The 17,090-nt window shown below is 48.9% G+C and overlaps 1 protein-coding gene across 1 annotated transcript in view; it reads left to right on the top strand.

Moving 5' to 3' along the window:
* The window catches only part of smim7 (small integral membrane protein 7), an 86,201-nt gene that overhangs the window by 53,111 nt on the left and 16,000 nt on the right, over window positions 1–17,090 (top strand). The window contains exon 4 of the mRNA XM_072482855.1: window positions 3,621–3,711. Coding sequence (XP_072338956.1) covers window positions 3,621–3,711 — 91 coding nt within the window. The remainder of the gene's footprint in view (window positions 1–3,620; window positions 3,712–17,090) is intronic.

Here is a 17,090-nt window from a genome sequence, read left to right as displayed (position 1 = left end):
TGTATTAATATATAGCTTCTGGCACATGTAAGTGTGCCACACTATTAACTGGACAACTTAATTCTTAGCACACCCAGGATTGTTCAACAATTGTTGTCCAGTTGTGGAATCACATCTAATGTTGGACTTTGTGTTTTGAGGTTTGCAAGCATGGGCTACTTCAGTATGGCCAGTACCTTGCCTGTTGTGAACAGCTGAAGGGACATGATGTTTGATATGATCTTCTAATGTTTGGGATATAGGTCCAAAACGTTAGGTGGGGTTACGGGGATAGGTTTGGGGCGTGGGCTTAGGCAGGGTATGCTTTCCAAGGGACAATGCAAATAGCCTCCTTCTGCACTGTAGAGATTCTATGATTCTATCTGGCCTACATATCTAGCATCACACCAGCACTGAAATTCATATATCCATTACTCATTTGTGTGATAGGCAGAAGGTCTTTTTGGCTTCATGGCAGCATCCACTTAGTGGTGAACTTCACTTCTGTTGCTGCTGCATAGTCGCAGCGTAAAACGGCTGCTTTGATCAATTGGAGTCAACCTACTTGGTTTGAATTTAAACAAAGCTTGGCAGTTAGCTGTCGGTCATTAGTCAACTAGTGCATTCTCCAATGCAATGCCTCTACCAATCAGAGTTCACTTTTCAACCATTTAGCACTCTCTTCTCATGCAGTATAAATTGTGCCTTTTGCATTTGGCATTCTTTTATATATTTTATTCAAGTTTTTTGGCCAAACATAACAATACGTAGTGTTTCTTTTACACAACAATAAAGCAATATAAATAACCGTGGCCAGTTTTAAACAAATAAATAAGTAATATATAAACAAAAAAAAAAAAAAAACTAAATGGCAACTGCCTTGTCCAAAATAAATACTCTCCAAAAATACAATCCAACAATCCAATATACAATTACATATACCAAATACCTATACATATACAATAACATTCCTGAGAGTCCGTCCGATTCCTCCCACCCCCTCCCCCCTGGGTTGCTGCTGTTATCTACTTCTTTTCCATTCCCTCTATCTTTCTGTGAGATAGTCGACGAACGGTTGCCACCGCCTGGTGAACCCCTGAGCCGAACCCCTTAACACGAACTTAATCCGTTCTAACTTTATGAATCCTGCCATATCGTTTATCCAGGTCTCCACCCCCGGGGGTTTGGCTTCCTTCCACATTAACAATATCCTGTGCCGGGCTACAAGGGACGCAAAGGCCAACACGTCAGCCTCTCTCGCCTCCTGCACTCCTGGCTCTTCTGCAACCCCAAATATAGCCAACCCCCAACTTGGTTCGACTCGGACCCCCACCACCTTCGAAAGCACCTTTGCCACCCCCACCCAGAACCCCTGTAGTGCCGGGCATGACCAGAACATGTGGGTGTGATTCGCTGGGCCTCTCGAGCATCTCGCACACCTGTCATCTACCCCAAAAAATTTACTAATCCGTGCTCCAGTCATATGCGCCCTGTGTAGCACCTTAAATTGTATCAGGCTTAGCCTGGCACACGAGGACGATGAGTTTACCCTACGTAGGGCATCAGCCCACAGCCCCTCCTCAATCTCCTCCCCCAGTTCTTCTTCCCATTTCCCTTTCAGCTCATCTACCATGATCTCCCCCTCGTCCCTCATCTCCCTGTATATGTCCGCCACCTTACCGTCCCCCACCCATGTCTCTGAGATCACTCTATCCTGCACTTCCTGCGTCGGGAGCTGCGGGAATTCCCTCACCTGTTGCCTCGCAAAAGCCCTCAATTGCATATACCGAAATGCATTCCCTTGGGGCAACCCATATTTCTCCGTCAGCGCTCCCAGACTCGCAAACGTTCCATCTACAAATAGATCTCTTAATTGTACTACCCCAGCTCTTTGCCATGCTCCAAATCCCCCATCCATTCTCCCCGGAACGAACCTATGATTGTTTCTTATCGGGGACCGCACCGAAGCTCCCATCCCTCCCCTATGCCGTCTCCACTGCCCCCAAATGTTCAATGTAGCCACCACCACCGGGCTTGTGGTGTATTTCTTTGGTGAGAACGGCAACGGCGCCGTCACCATTGCTTGCAGGCTCGTCCCCCTGCAGGACGCCCTCTCCAATCTCTTCCACGCCGCTCCCTCCCCTTCTCCCATCCACTTACACACCATTGAAACATTGGTGGCCTAGTAGTACTCACTTAGGCTCGGTAGTGCCAGCCCCCCCCTGTCCCTACTACGCTGCAAGAATCCCCGCCTCACTCTCTGGGTCTTCCCAGCCCACACAAAACTCATAATGCTCTTCTCAATTCTTTTGAAAAAAGCCTTCGTGATCACCACCGGGAGGCACTGAAACACAAAAAAGAATCTCGGGAGGACCACCATTTTAACCGCCTGCACCCTACCTGCCAATGACAGGGACACCATGTCCCATCTCTTGAAATCCTCCTCCATCTGTTCCACCAACCGTGTTAAATTAAGCCTATGTAATGTACCCCAATTCTTGGCTATCTGGATCCCCAGGTACCGGAAGTCCCTTGTTACCTTCCTCAACGGTAAATCCTCTATCTCTCTGCTCTGCTCCCCCGGATGCACCACAAATAGCTCACTTTTCCCCATGTTCAGTTTATACCCTGAAAAATCCCCAAACTCCCCTAGTATCCGCATTATCTCTGGCATCCCCTCCGCCGGGTCCGCCACATATATAGCAACAAATCATCCGCATACAGAGATGCCCGGTGTTCTTCTCCCCCCCCCCTAAGTACTCCCCTCCACTTCCTGGAACCCCTCAGTGCCATGGCCAGGGGTTCAATCGCCAGTGCAAACAATAACTGGGACAGAGGACATCCCTGCCTCGTCCCTCTATGGAGCCTAAAATAGTCAGACCCCCGTCCATTTGTGACCACGCTCGCCATCGGGGCCCTATACAGCAACTGTACCCACCTGACATACCCGTCCCCAAAGCCAAATCTCCTCAACACCTCCCACAAATAATCCCACTCCACTCTATCAAATGCTTTCTCGGCATCCATCGCCACCACTATCTCCGCTTCCCCTTCTGGTGGGGGCATCATCATTACCCCTAGCAGCCTCCGTATATTTGTATTTAGCTGTCTCCCCTTCACAAACCCAGTTTGGTCCTCATGGACCACCCCCGGGACACAATCCTCTATCCTCACTGCAATTACCTTGGCCAGAATCTTAGCATCCACATTCAGGAGGGAAATGGGCCTGTATGACCCGCATTGCAGCGGGTCTGCATTTGGCATTCTTGATGAGTACAAGATGAAAAGCTTTAACATGTGTCTTTTTTTCAATGCTTAATTATTGATTTATTTTAAATTTATCTTTTGGATGAGATGCTGAGCCAAAGCTGCCTCATCTTTCTATGGTGGATGTAAAAGACATAGCAATAATTTGAAGATGAGCAGGGTAGTTATCCCCAGTGTACAGGCCAATATTTATCCCTCAAAAACAAAATTTCAAGAAATTTTATTTGGTCATTGTTCATGGAATCTTGCTGAGCAAATTTTCTATATTCCCACAGTTATTATAATTCAGAACTATTTCATTGGATGTGAAGCGCTTTGGGACATTCTGAGGCCATTAAAGGCATTATACAAATGCAATTTTTTTTCCCCCTCAGGTGATAACGTCAAAGAGTTTCTACTGAGTCTACGCTACTTCCGGGTCTTCATTGCCCTGTGGAATATCTTCATGATGTTCTGTATGATTGTGTAAGTTGAGAAACTACAATAAACTAATTAATATAGCAATCTATACCATATTATCAGTTGCCCTTGAAAATCTTGTTTGGATTTCACATTTCAGGGTTCAAATATGTTCACATCTTTTTTTTTCTTTAAAAAAAATTTTGAAGTGCCCAATTCTTATTTTTTTCCAATTAAGGGGCAATTTATCATGGCCAATCTTCCTATCCTGCACATCTTTGTGTTTGTGGGGGTGAGACCCACACAGACACTGGGAGAATGTACAAGCTCCACACGGACAGTGACCTGGGGCTGGGATCAAACCCAGGTCCTCAGTGCTGTGAGGCAGCAGTGCTAACCACTATGCTACGTGCCGCCCCTTAAAATATGTTCAAATCTAACAGCACTTGACTGCAAGCGAGTTTCTGTTGTATTGTTATTGATCTTGGTCCTCCTGTATTTCATTAGGGGGAGTATTTAGGAGGATGGCGGTGGAATACTACTTGTGTCACAGGCCCTGCCCCGGTGGAATTTAAATTCAATTGTACAAAAGCTAGTCTCAGTAATAGTATTTACTCCCTCCGCCACTGGCACACAATGGCAGCAGTCCGTACCATTTACAAAAGGCCTTGCAGCAACTTAAACTCCTTTGGCAACACCATCACAACAGATGACCTCGATACGGGCATCTGCTGCAAGACCAGGAAACACCAAGACTGGTTCAATGAGTACTACGACACCATCGAACATTTCGCTGACTAGCACCACACCTTTTTCAGTCCCACCAAGGCAATATATGGATCCAGTACCCTTGGCCTCAAGCCAGTGCAGAATAAGGAAGGAACCCTCTTGAGAAATAGAGAAAACGTCAGGCTTCGATGGAGAGAACACGTGACTGAGTCAAAAGCCTTTGTCAAATCAATGAAGGCCATATAGAATGGTTGATGTTGTTCCTAGCATTTCTCTTGAAGTTGCTGAGCTGTGAAAATCATTTCCACTGTTCCACGGTTTGGTCGGAAACCACACTGGCTTTGCTGAAGGATTCCTTCAGAGACTGGGAGAAGGCAGTTAAAGAGGATTTGGGTGATGATCTTCCCGGCGATGCAGAGTAGGGAGATTCCCTGTAGTTCCCACAATCTGCTTTGTTTCCTCTCTTGAAGATGGTGGTGATGGCAGCATCCCCGAGACTGGCAGGAATTTCTTCTTCATCCCAGATTTTCAGCAACAACTGCTGGGGATGACGGGTGATCTCTTCTCCCATCCCGTCCACTCCTGCACATTTTCCATTTTTTAACTGTTTAATGGTGGCTTTGACTTCATCCATGCTTGCTGGGAGTCCAAGATCATCTTTGATGGGGAGTTGGGGTATTTTCTCAAACACGTCCTGATCTATGGTTGTATACCCGGTTTAGGAGTTCTTTGAAGTGTTCTCTCATAGATGTAAACCCTCAAGAGAAATGCTAGGAACAACATCAACCATTCTATATGGCCTTCATTGATTTGACAAAGGCTTTTGACTCAGTTAATTGGGAAGTGCTATGTCACAGGCTGGCTTTCCAGAGAAATTCATCAACATCCTCCAACTCTCCACAACAAGATGTCAGCGAACATCCACGCCAATGGAAATAAGACAAATGTATGAGGTGAAGACTGGAGTCAAACAAGGATGTGCCATTGCCCCCGCCCTTTTCTCCATCTTCAATGCCACCATCCTTCACCTTATCAAGAACAAGCTTCCCAGTGGAGCGGATGTCGTCTACAGGATAGGCAGAACTTTTCAACCTCCAGGTTGAAATCCAAGAAGAAAACGACACTGACATCGCTCGTTGAACCAGTATGCGGATTACATCACCATCTCCACTCATAAGAGAATCTCCAAGCCGTGCTTGACATCTTCGTGGAAGCATACCAAAGAATCAATCACAGCCTCAAAAAGTCTTCAGTCCTTTTCCAAGCCGTCCCAGGGCAAGATCCTGGTTTCTTCCGCCATCAAGATCAATGGAAAAACCCTATCAAACATGGAACATTTCCCATACCTGGGGAGCCACCTCTCCTCTAAGGCTGACATCGAGGTGGAGACCCAACATGGTATTCAATCCGCAAGTGCCTCCTTCGGATGCCTAAGAGTCTTTGACCGCACCATCTGTGCTGATACCAAGATCCTCATGTAGAAGGCCTACGTCTTCCCAACTCTTCTATACAGCTCAGAAATTTAGACTACGTACAGATGCCACCTCAGGGCCCTGGAGAGGTACCATCAACTCTTGAGACGCATTCTCTGCATCAGTTGAGAGGACAGGTTTACAAACATCAGTGGTCCTTGATGGACCAAGAGCACCAGCAATCAAGGACATGATCACCCAAAACCAAATCCACTGGACTGGCCATATATTTAGGATGTCCGAATCCCAACTGCCAAAACAAATCTCTTTGCCCAGCTGAAGGACGGCTTCAGAACAAGAAGAGGACAAAGGAAGTGTTTCAAAGACACCCTGAAGGCTTGCCTCAAGAAATGCAACATAGACATCAATGCCTGGGAGACTCTTGCTCAGGAGAGACCTACTTGGAGCAACCTCCTGATTGAAGGGACACAATTCTTCGAGGACACCCGACGGCAAGAGAGAGCCCGGAAAAGTATCCTGAGAAAGGAATACCAGTGATCTCACGTCCAAGGATCGATCCCACCTCCCGGAAACAACTGCCATATTTGCGGTCGAAGATGCAGCTCCAGGATCGGGCTCATCAGCCTTGCAAGGACTCTCAGAACCAATGACCAGTAACACAGAATTTCTTAGGTGGACAATCACACTCGTTAGCGAGTGATTGCCGACGAAGAAGAGAAGAATACATGACCTCGAACAGCTAGAAAGATGACGGCAGCAGATGCATGGGAACACCACCAGCTGCAAGTTCCCGTTCAAACCACTCACTATTGGCACTGCATCACCATTCGTTCACAATCATTGGTTCAAAATACCTTTCCTAACAGCATTGTGGGGGTACCTACACCACATGGCTGCAGCAGTTCAAGAAGGCGGCTCGCCACCACCTTCTCGAGGGCAGTTCGGGAAAGACAATAGATGCTGGCCAAGTCTGTGATGTGTATATCCCATCACAAATTAATCATTTTTGAAAATTGAAAAGCTGAGATCCACTTTGCTGCAGCTGGTGAGGAGCCTTTAACAGTCTCCTCCGCTGACGGCTATGACTTCAGCTTTCAAGGCTTCAACTTCTGGAATTCCCTCCTTGAAGCTCCCTATCTCTCACTGCCATTCGCCTCTTATAAGCTCTTTAAAACCTAGCTCTTTGACCAAGCTTTAGGTTACCTGTCCAAATATTCCCTTGTGTGGCCTGGTGTCAAATCTTGTTTGATAAGATACCTGTGAAGTGCTTCAGTTTTATAATATTCAAGTCTCTAGTGACATAGGAAAGCAGGCGTAGGCCATTTATCCCACCGAGCGTGCTCTACCGTTCAAACAGATCATCTACCTCCAACACCATTTTTCTCCACTATCTCCATATCCTTTGTAAATAGTATCCAGAAATCTATACATTTTGAACATGCTCAATAATTTAGCTTCCAGTTTACACAGTCCTCAGGTAGAGAATTCAAAGACTCACCACCCTCTGAGTGAAGAAATTTATAAGAACTAGGAGCAGGAGGAGGCCATCTGGCCCCTCGAGCCTGCTCCGCCATTCAGTAAGACCATGGCTGATCTTTTTGTGGACTCGGCTTCACTTACCCGCCTGCTCACCATCACCCGTAATTGCTTTACTGTTCAAAAATCTATCTAGCTTTGCCTTAGAAATATTCAACGAGGCAGCCTCAACTGCTTCACTGGACAGGGAATTCCATAGATTCACAACCCTTTGGGTTGAATCCTCGGCTCAGTCCTAAATCTGCTGCCCATTATTTTGTGGCTTTGCCCCCGAGTTCCAGTTTCTCTCACCAGTTGAAACAACCTCGCTGCTTCTATCTTATCTATTCCCTTCGTAATTTTCTATATTTCTATAAGATCCCCCCTCATTCTTCTAAATTCCAATGAGTATAGTCCCAGTCTACTCCGTCTCTCCTCATAAGCCAATCCTCTCAACTCCGGAAGCAACCGAGTGAATCTCCTCTGCACCCCCTCCTGTGCCAGTACATCCTTTCTTAAGTAAGGAGATCAAAACTGTCCACAGTACTCCAGGAGTACCCTATACAGCTGCAACATAACCTTTTTAAACTCCATTCCTCTGGCAATGAAGGACAACATTTCATTTGCTGATTTAATTACTTGCTGCATCTGCAAACCAACGTTTTGCGATTCATGCACCATGACACCCAGGTCCCTCTGCACAGCAGCATACTGCAATTTTTTACCATTTAAATAATAGTCCATTTTGCTATTATTCCTTCCAAAATGGATGACCTCACATTTACCAACATTGTACTCCCATCTGCCAGACCCTCATCCACTCAGTTCAACTATCTATATCTCTCTCAGAACTTTGATACATTACACTTGGTCCTCAACTCCAAATCATCTATGTAAATTGTAAACAATTGCGGTCCCAATACTGATCCCTGAGGCACTAGCCACTGATCGCCAACCAGAAAAACACCCATTTATCCCCACTCATTGCTTTCTGTTAGTTAACCAATCCTCTATCCATGCTAATACATTACCTGTCATGTCTTGCACTTGGTATCTTGTGCGGCAGTCTTTTGTGCGGCACCTTATCGAATGCCTTCTGGAAATCTAGATACACCACATCCACCGGGTCCCCATTATCCACCGTGCTCATAATCCTCAAAGAATTCCAGTAAATTAGTTAAATATGACCTGCCTTTCATGAGCCCATGCTGCATCTGCCCAATGGGACAATTTCTATCCACATGTCTCCCTATTCCTTCCTTGATGATAGATTCAAGCATTTTCCCCACTACAGAAGTTAAGTTAACTGGCCTATATTTACTCGCTTTTTTTGTCCAATTCCTTTTTAAAAATTTGGCGTCACATTTGCTGTTTTCCAATCTGTCGCAACTGCCCCAGATTCCAGCATTTTTCGCCATACAAAGAAATAAACCAACAACAAAACAACCCCAACAATATAAAACCTAAAACATGGACTCTTAAATCAAAAATTAAAAACAACCCCTCCCCTCCCTCTCCCCCTTAGCATTCAACGACAACCAACTCCCGAAAGTGCATGATAAACAAACGCCAAGTATTGTAGAACTCCTCCTTTGCCCCCAACGCCCCTGCTCAAACTTCACTGACTCCAGGGTCAAAACTCCAGCAAGGTACCCCCGCCATGCCGAGGCACAGGGTGGAGAAGCTGACCTGCACCCCAACAAGACCCTACCGCCTACGAGCGATAAGTGAGGCGAAGGCTAAAACATCTGCCCCTGCACCCGACTGCAACTCGGGCCGGTCCGACACCTCAAAAATGGCTTCTTTAAAAAAAAAAAAAATTCAGAGTACTCAATTCATTTTTTTTCCCAAGTAAGGGACAATTTAGCGTGGCCAATCCACCTACCCTGCGCATCTTTGGGTTGTGGTGGTGAGACCCACGTAGACATGGGGAAAATGTGCAAATTCCACACGGACAATGACCCAGGATCCTCAGCGTCGTGAGACAGCAGTGCTAACCACTGTGCCACCCCAACCGAAAATGGCTTCTAGGAGACCAGGCTGCACATCCATGTGCAACCCGAGACAATGCTAAACATCTTTCCAACTTCGGGCAGGACCAAAACATAGGAACATGGTTTGCGGGGCTCGCAAATGTCCTCCACCAGCTCAAACAGATGGCACATCTTTGATTTAGTGAGATGTGTCCTATACTCGCTTCGCAGCACCTCACACCACAGACCCTCTTCCAGCTCCTCCACCCATTTCACCGTAACCCCCTCCATGGGCACCCTACCCTCCTCCAGGATGCTCCCATAAATCGCTGATGCCACCCCCTTCTCCAACCCCCCACCAACAGCACCGCCTCCAACAGCTAGGAGCCAGGCATTATCGGGAAGGTCGGGAAAACCTTCCTTGCAAAATCTCAAACCTGCAGGTACCTAAATCCGTCCCCCTGCAGCAAGCCATGCTTCTCTCCCATCACCTCCATGCTCGCAAATCGTCTCCCAAGAAACAATCTTAATTTCCTTAATCTCCCTCTCATCCCATCTTCGAAACCTCCTATCCATCCTCCCTGCCTCGAACCCATGATTCCCCCTAATCGGCATTCCCCCCTGACCTAGCCCCCAGCTTAAAGTGCTGCCTAAAGTGCCTTCAGATCTTCAAACGCGGACTCCCCGAATACTTATCGGTGCCGTCCGGAGCGGTGCCGAATCCCAAGCTCCTTAGCGCATTGAACAAAGACTTTATAGCCAATGCAAACAGCAGGGGTACGTAGGACACCCCTGCCTCATACCCTGGTGCAGAGCAAAGTAACCTGAATTCGTATTATTAGTGCAAACACTCTCCATCGGCTCCCTTACAGCAGCCATACCCATGCCGCGAACCTCGGCCTGATTCTAAATCTTCCTAATAGCGCCGTCAAATAACTCCATTCTACCCAATCAAACGCGTTCTCTGCATCCAGTGCCACCATCACCTCCATCTCCTTTCCCTCCACCGGTGACATGATCACATTTAACAACCTTCTCACATTCGAAAACAGCTACCTTCCCTTCACAAACCCTGTCTGATCCCCTCCCATCACCTTCAGGAGACACCCCTCCAAACTTGCCACCAGCACCTTTGCCAATATCTTGGCATCTACATTCAGTAGGGATATGGGCTTATACGATCCACACGCCATCGGGTCCTTATCCTCCTTTAACAGCAGGAAAATCGAAGACTGCCCTAATGTCTGGGGCAAGACCCCTCTACCTATAGCCACCTCAAAACATTCCCACCATCAACGGCGCCAACTTGTCCTTAAACTTCTTATAATATTCCACAAGGAACCCACCTGGTCCCACCGCCTTCCCTTTTAAAAAAAAAAAAAAAAAATTAAAATATTTTATTACAAACATGTATCAATACAGGTTACAGCGAATAAACACCCCGGGAAACATACTACCCAACATTCAACTATACAGTCTGTACAGGTTTTTCCCCTTTTTCACCACCCCCTCCCCAGCGACAGACATCTCCCCAAACACGTTCACCTTTCCTCAAACCCCCCTGAAGAGCCCCTTAACTCATACTTTATCTTCTCTAATCGCAGCAAGTCGTACAGGTCACCCAACCATGCTGCTACCCCCGGTGACAATGCTGACCGCCACTCCAGCAAGATTCGCCACAGTGCAATCAGAGAGGCGAAGGCCAAGTCATTGGCCTCCTTCCTCTCCATGAGCTCCAACTTCTCTGAAACCCCAAATATCGCCACCAAAGGGTCCGCGTCCACCTCCTCCTCCACTATCCAGGCTAAGACTGCGAACACTCCCGCGCAGAATCTTCCCAATTTTTCGCAACCCCAAAACATGTGCGCGTGATTCACTGGCCCCTGCCCACACCTCTCACACTCATCTGCTACCCTCTGAAAGAACCCACTCATTCTCGCCCGAGTCATATGCACCCTGTGCACCACCTTAAACTATATCAGGCTCATCCTTGCACAAGAGGAGGTCCCGTTTACCATACGCAGTGCCTCAGTCCATACTCTCCAATTGATCTCCCCTCCCAACTCCGCTTCCCATTTCTCCTTGATCTTCACCATCCGTTCGCCTCCCTGCTCCCCCAACCCCTTGTATATATCCCCAATTCTTCCCTCCCCATCCACACCCGGAAGCAGCATTCGCTCCAGCAGAGTGTATCCCAGCAACTTGGGGAACCCCCTCCAGACCTTTCGTGCAAAGTCCCCAAACTGCAGATACCTGAACTCTCTACCCCTCGGCAGCTCTATCCTCTCCCTTAGCTCCTCCACACTGGCGAATCTTTCCTCCCAAATATAGATCTCTCACCATGACCAGCCCCACTTCCCTCCACCTCCTATATACACTATCCATCCCCCCGGCTCAAACCCATGATTCTCGCACAGCGGCGTTAGCACCGACATCCCTTCCACCCTAAAATGCCTCCTCAGCTGATTCCATATCTTCATCGTGACCCTCAAACTAGACCCCTTACAAGATTAAAAGCAAATTACTGTGGATGCTGGAATTTGAAACGAAAGAGAAAATGCTAGAAAATCTCAGCAAGTCTCCTCCTCCATCCTAACACACTCTACCCCTTCTCCTTCCCACCACTGCTGCACCTTATCCACATTCGCCGCCCAATAATAATGAAGCAAGTTTGGCAACGCCAACCCCCCCCTGCTGTCTCTGCCTCTGTAGCAGGGTCCTCCCCACCCTTGGCACCTTCCCCACCCATACAAAGTCAGAAATGATTGTGTCCACTTTCCAAAAAAACACCTTTGGTACAAAGATCAGGAGAGCTTGAAAGATCAACAAGAACCTCGGCAGAATATTCATTTTCACCACTTGGACCCTCCCTGCCAGCCTTAAGTGCAGTGTATCCCACCTCTTAAAATCCTCCCTGGCCTCCTCCACCAGCTTCGTTAAGTTCCACTTATGGAGCCCCGTCCATTCCCTTGATACCTGAATCCCCAAATACCTAAACCTATCCCTCGCAAATGGCATTCCCCCTAAATTAGCCCGCTGTGCCAGCTCATTCATTGGGAATACCTCGCTTTTCCCTACATTCAGCTTGTACCCCGAGAACCCTTCAAACCTCCCAAGCAGGCCCATAATCCTTCCCATACTCTCCAACGGATCTGAAAGATACAGCAAGAGGTCATCGGCATAGAGCGACACCTGATGCTCCCTCTGTCCCCTCATAATCCCCCGCCACTCTGCTGACCCCCTGAGAGCCATCGCCAATGGCTCTATGGCCAGCGCAAACAGCAACGGCAACAGCGGGCACCCCTGTCTCTTACCCCTGTGTAAGTCAAAGCTTCGTGAGCTCATATCATTCGTCCTTATCCTCACCCTTGGTGCCACATTTAGCAATCGTACCTGCCACAAATCTCGGCCCAAACCCAAACCTTCCCAAAACCTCGAACAAGTACCGCCACTCCACCCGATCAAATGCTTTCTCCGCGTCCATGGACACCACCACCTCCGGTACCAGAGCCCCCAACGGATCATCACCACATTCAACAGCCGTCTTATATTCCTCACGAGCTGCCTGCCCTTCACGAAGTCTGTTTGATCTTCTGTAACCAACACCCGGGACACAATCCTCCATCCACCCTGCCCACAACTTAGCCAATACTTTCACATCCGTGTTCAATAGTGATATGGGTCTAGACGACCCACATTCCATCGGGTCCTTCCCCTTTTTCGGGATGAGTGTGATTACTGCCTGCGTCATCGTCTCTGGCATCTCCCCCTTCTCCAGTGCTTCATTAAACGCCCCCAACAGATGTGGTGCCAGGTCCATCGCAAATTCCTTCTAAAATTCCGCCCATCCGGCCCAGGGGCCTTCCCCGACTTCATACTCCTTTTTTAAAATTTATTTTTAATTTTTAAAAATTAAGAGTATCCAATTTATTTTTTCCAATTAAGGGGCAATTTTTTTCCAATTAAGATGGCCAATCCACCTACCCTGCACATCTTTGGGTTGTGGGGGTGAAACCCACGCAAACATGGGGAGAATGTGCAAACTCCACTCGGACAGTGACCCAGAGCCGGGATCGAATCTGCGACCTCAGTGCCATGAGGCAGCAATGCTAACCTTTGTGCCACCGTGCTGCCCCCCAACTTCATACTCCTGATACTATCCAGCACCTCCCTCAGCCCCACGGGCTCCTCCAACGCCTGCCTCTTTGCTTCCTCCCCCTGGGGACATTCCAGCTCGTCCAGAAGCCGCCCCATGTCCCCCTCCTCTCCTCCCCGGTCTGCCTTATAAAGTCCCTGGTAGTACTCCCTAAATGCCTCATTTATCTTCCCTGGCACTGACAACGTGCCCCAGTCAGCATCTTCAATATTTACCTGGACGCAGCCTGCCTCCGCAGCTGGTACGCCAGCATGCAGCTCGCCTTCTCGCCATACTCACGTTGCATCCCCCTTGCCTTACGCAGTTGCCCTAGCGCCCTCCCTGTTGTCAGACTGTCAAATTGCCCATGCAACTTTTTCCTCCTTGCCAATCTCTCCATGGTGGGCACCCTCGAATACTCCCTGTCCGCCTCCACTATCTTGCTCACAAGACGGTCATGCTCCTCCTTCCTTACCCTGTCCACACGAGCCTTAAACAAAATAATTCCCCCTGGACCACTCCCTTCAGTGCTTCCCAAACAATGGTCGCCGACACCTCCCATTCTGATTCAACTCCATATACTCCTTAATCGCCGCCCACACCTTATCACAAAAACCTCCATCCGCCAACAACCCCGGTCAAACCTCCACCCCGGCCCCTGCTCTCGTCCCGTACTGAACTGAATATCCAGCCAGTGGGGCACATGGTCCGAGATAACTATCCCCGCATACTCTGCCTCCTCCACCCCAACCAAAATCTAACGACTCACTGCAAAGTAATCAATCCTCGAATACACCTTATAGACGTGTGAAAGGAAGGAATACTCCCTTCCCCCTGGGTTCTGAAAGCGCCATGGATCCACCGTACCCTCCTCTCCATTAACCCCCCCCCCCAACTCCTTTGCCATTCGTACCCTACCCATCGACCTGGGCTCAATCTATCCACCCTCGGCTCCAGGACACAGTTAAAATCTCCTCCCATGATCAACTGGTGCGTGGCCAAATCCAGGATTGCTGCCAGCAACCACCTCATAAAACCCACATCATCTCAATTTGGGGCATACACATTTACCAACACTACCGGTGCCCCTTCCAATACCTCACTCACAATCACATATCTCCCACCTGGATCCCTCACCTACTCCCCACACTCAAATCCCATTTTGTTTGCTCATTAAAATCGCCATTACCCTCGATTTCGAATCAAACCCTGAGTGTAAAACCTGCCCGACCCACCCCTTCCTTAACCTAACCTGGTCCTTCACACAGAGGTGCATCCCCTGCAGAAAGACCACCCCCGCTTTAAAGCTGCTGAGGTGCGCGAACACCTGCAACCTTTTAACCGGCCCATTCAGTCCCCGGGCGTTCCACATTACCAGCCTTACCAGAGGCTTGGTCCTCCAGTCTCCACCACCTTCCCTGACTGCATCCTCCCAATTGCCTCCTTTACCTCCTGCTCCCCCACCAGCCCCTCCAGCCCTGCCCTGTCTTCCCCCAACCTCGATTTACCTGTGGGCAAAGAGCCAAACTTTGCCAGAAGCTCCTTCCTCCTGGCCAAAAGGGCAACACGGGTCCTATCCACCTCCGGCATCTCCTCTTTATCAATTTTTGCCGCTCCTCTCTCTCTCTCTCTCTCTCTCTCTCTCTCTCTCTCTCTTCCTTCCTTGTCCACTTAGCCTTAAATGAGATCACCTCTCCCTTACTACTGCCTTCAGAGCCTCCCACACCACCAACTGCGAAACTTCCCCTGTGCAATTAAATCCCACATATTCCTCGATCACCTTCCCAATCCCATCGCAAAAACTCCAGTCCCCTAACAACCCCACATCCGTTCTCCACCCTGGCCTCTGAGCCTTCTCTAGTACCACATCCACCCAATGCTGTGCATAGTCCAAAATCATTACCGCTGAATACTGCGACCCTTTGACCGTGGCCAATAACGCCTTCCCCACCATAAAAAAGTCATAAGTACACTTTATGTACCAGGGAGAAAAACAAATACTCCCTCTCCCTCGGGTGCAGGAACCTCCACGGGTCCACTCCTCCCATCTCCCTCATGAGCCCAGCGTGCGGCTTCGCTCCACCCCCTCCATGACTGGGCCAGGGAGCGTGGCTGAGACCTGTCCACTTTCGGCTCCTGCACCATATTCACGTCCGTCCCCCCTTACTATTAACTCGTGGGTGTCCAAATGCGGGTTGGCACCCAGCACCCTCTTCACAAACCCTGCATCATCCCAGTTGGGGCCATATACACTCACCAGCCTCCCTCATCTGATCTTTCACCCTCAGATAGATCTTCCTTCAGCATCACCACATTGGCCTTTACACTCTTAGTGCAAACATCCTCGACCTCTTCACTGGTCCCCCTAACCCCCTCAGGTTCCACCTCACTATTCTGACCAAGGGTCTCTCACCACCCCCTCCCCGCAATCTGCCATCATCATAACCCTGAGTCCTGCCCACCAGGCCTGACCTGCACCATCCCTTTGTTGCCATCAAATGCCTTCCCCTCCATCCCAGAATCACCCATTCACTTCCTCTTGAAAACACCTCTCCCAGAATCGATCCCATCCCCCCACCTTTCAGACCTCCCAGGCCCATCGAAACCTGTTCGACCAGGTTCCAACGACTGCAGCCCCTCCCCCCACCACACTCCTGTTCACTAGTCCTCCTTTGCTTCCTAGTGTGGAGGCTCCTGCCCAGCCCCTGAAAACAAGGACAATCAAACAAAACCAGTGCAAAATTCCGAGCCCCAGAAAACTGCCATAACCCCAAAGTTCAATATTCCCATACCCACTGTAACCCATAGCAGAGAGTACACTCCCCTTCCCCATCAACCACCCCAAAACCAAATCCCCAACTGTTCCCCCCACGCATACAGAACAGATAAACATCCTGAAACAAGAAATAAGGCTGTATACAGCTGTATATTTCATCCCCCTTCCCTCAGTCCAGAACCAAACCCCAGTCCCGTCTCTCATTGTAACCCCAGTCTTTAGCCTTCAAACCGCCTCCGCCGCCTCCACTGTCTCAAAGCAGAAATCCTTCGAATTGTAGGTCACCCTCAGCTCTGCCTGGTAGACCATGCCAAATCTCACACCATTACTGTAGTGCCGCCTTCACCCGACCAAAGGCCACCTTCTCGCCAGCTCCACAGTTAAGTCCTGGTGTATACTGATGTACCGTCAATTACCACGAGACGAGAATAGTGAAACAATCGAGGCTTTATTGCACAAGATGTTGCGCCTCCTGCAGCTGCAACCAGAATGGAAGCAGCGCAGGAGAGCAGACACTTTTATACACTGGGAGGAGCCAGCAGGCGGGGATTTACTGTTGTACCTGTAATACAGGGGCAGTATCGTAATACATGCAACGTTACTAGTGGTGTTTACCACATTCACCCCCTGTTTAAAAAAGAGTCCGGCGGAGTGAAGAAAAACATTACAGATTAAGTCTGTCGGGGGCTCTGACCCTCCGCTGCGATCGCCTCAGTCCTGGCGGTAATGTGGGCGCCGACATGGTCACCTGCGACTCCAGGAGGGTGTTGTCCTCTGCTTCGTCACCCCTTAGTGGATCCAGTGAGGGGACGGATCCTGCTGGGGTGGGGGCTGCGGTGAGGTTTGCTGGTGGGAGGGTGGGTAGCGCAGGGGTGAATGAAGCA

This window comes from Scyliorhinus torazame, chromosome 18 (genome assembly GCF_047496885.1).
Source record: "Scyliorhinus torazame isolate Kashiwa2021f chromosome 18, sScyTor2.1, whole genome shotgun sequence".
Lineage (NCBI taxonomy): Eukaryota > Metazoa > Chordata > Chondrichthyes > Carcharhiniformes > Scyliorhinidae > Scyliorhinus > Scyliorhinus torazame.
Note: the sequence above shows the minus strand (reverse complement) of the source record. Positions and strands in the feature narration are given on the sequence as shown.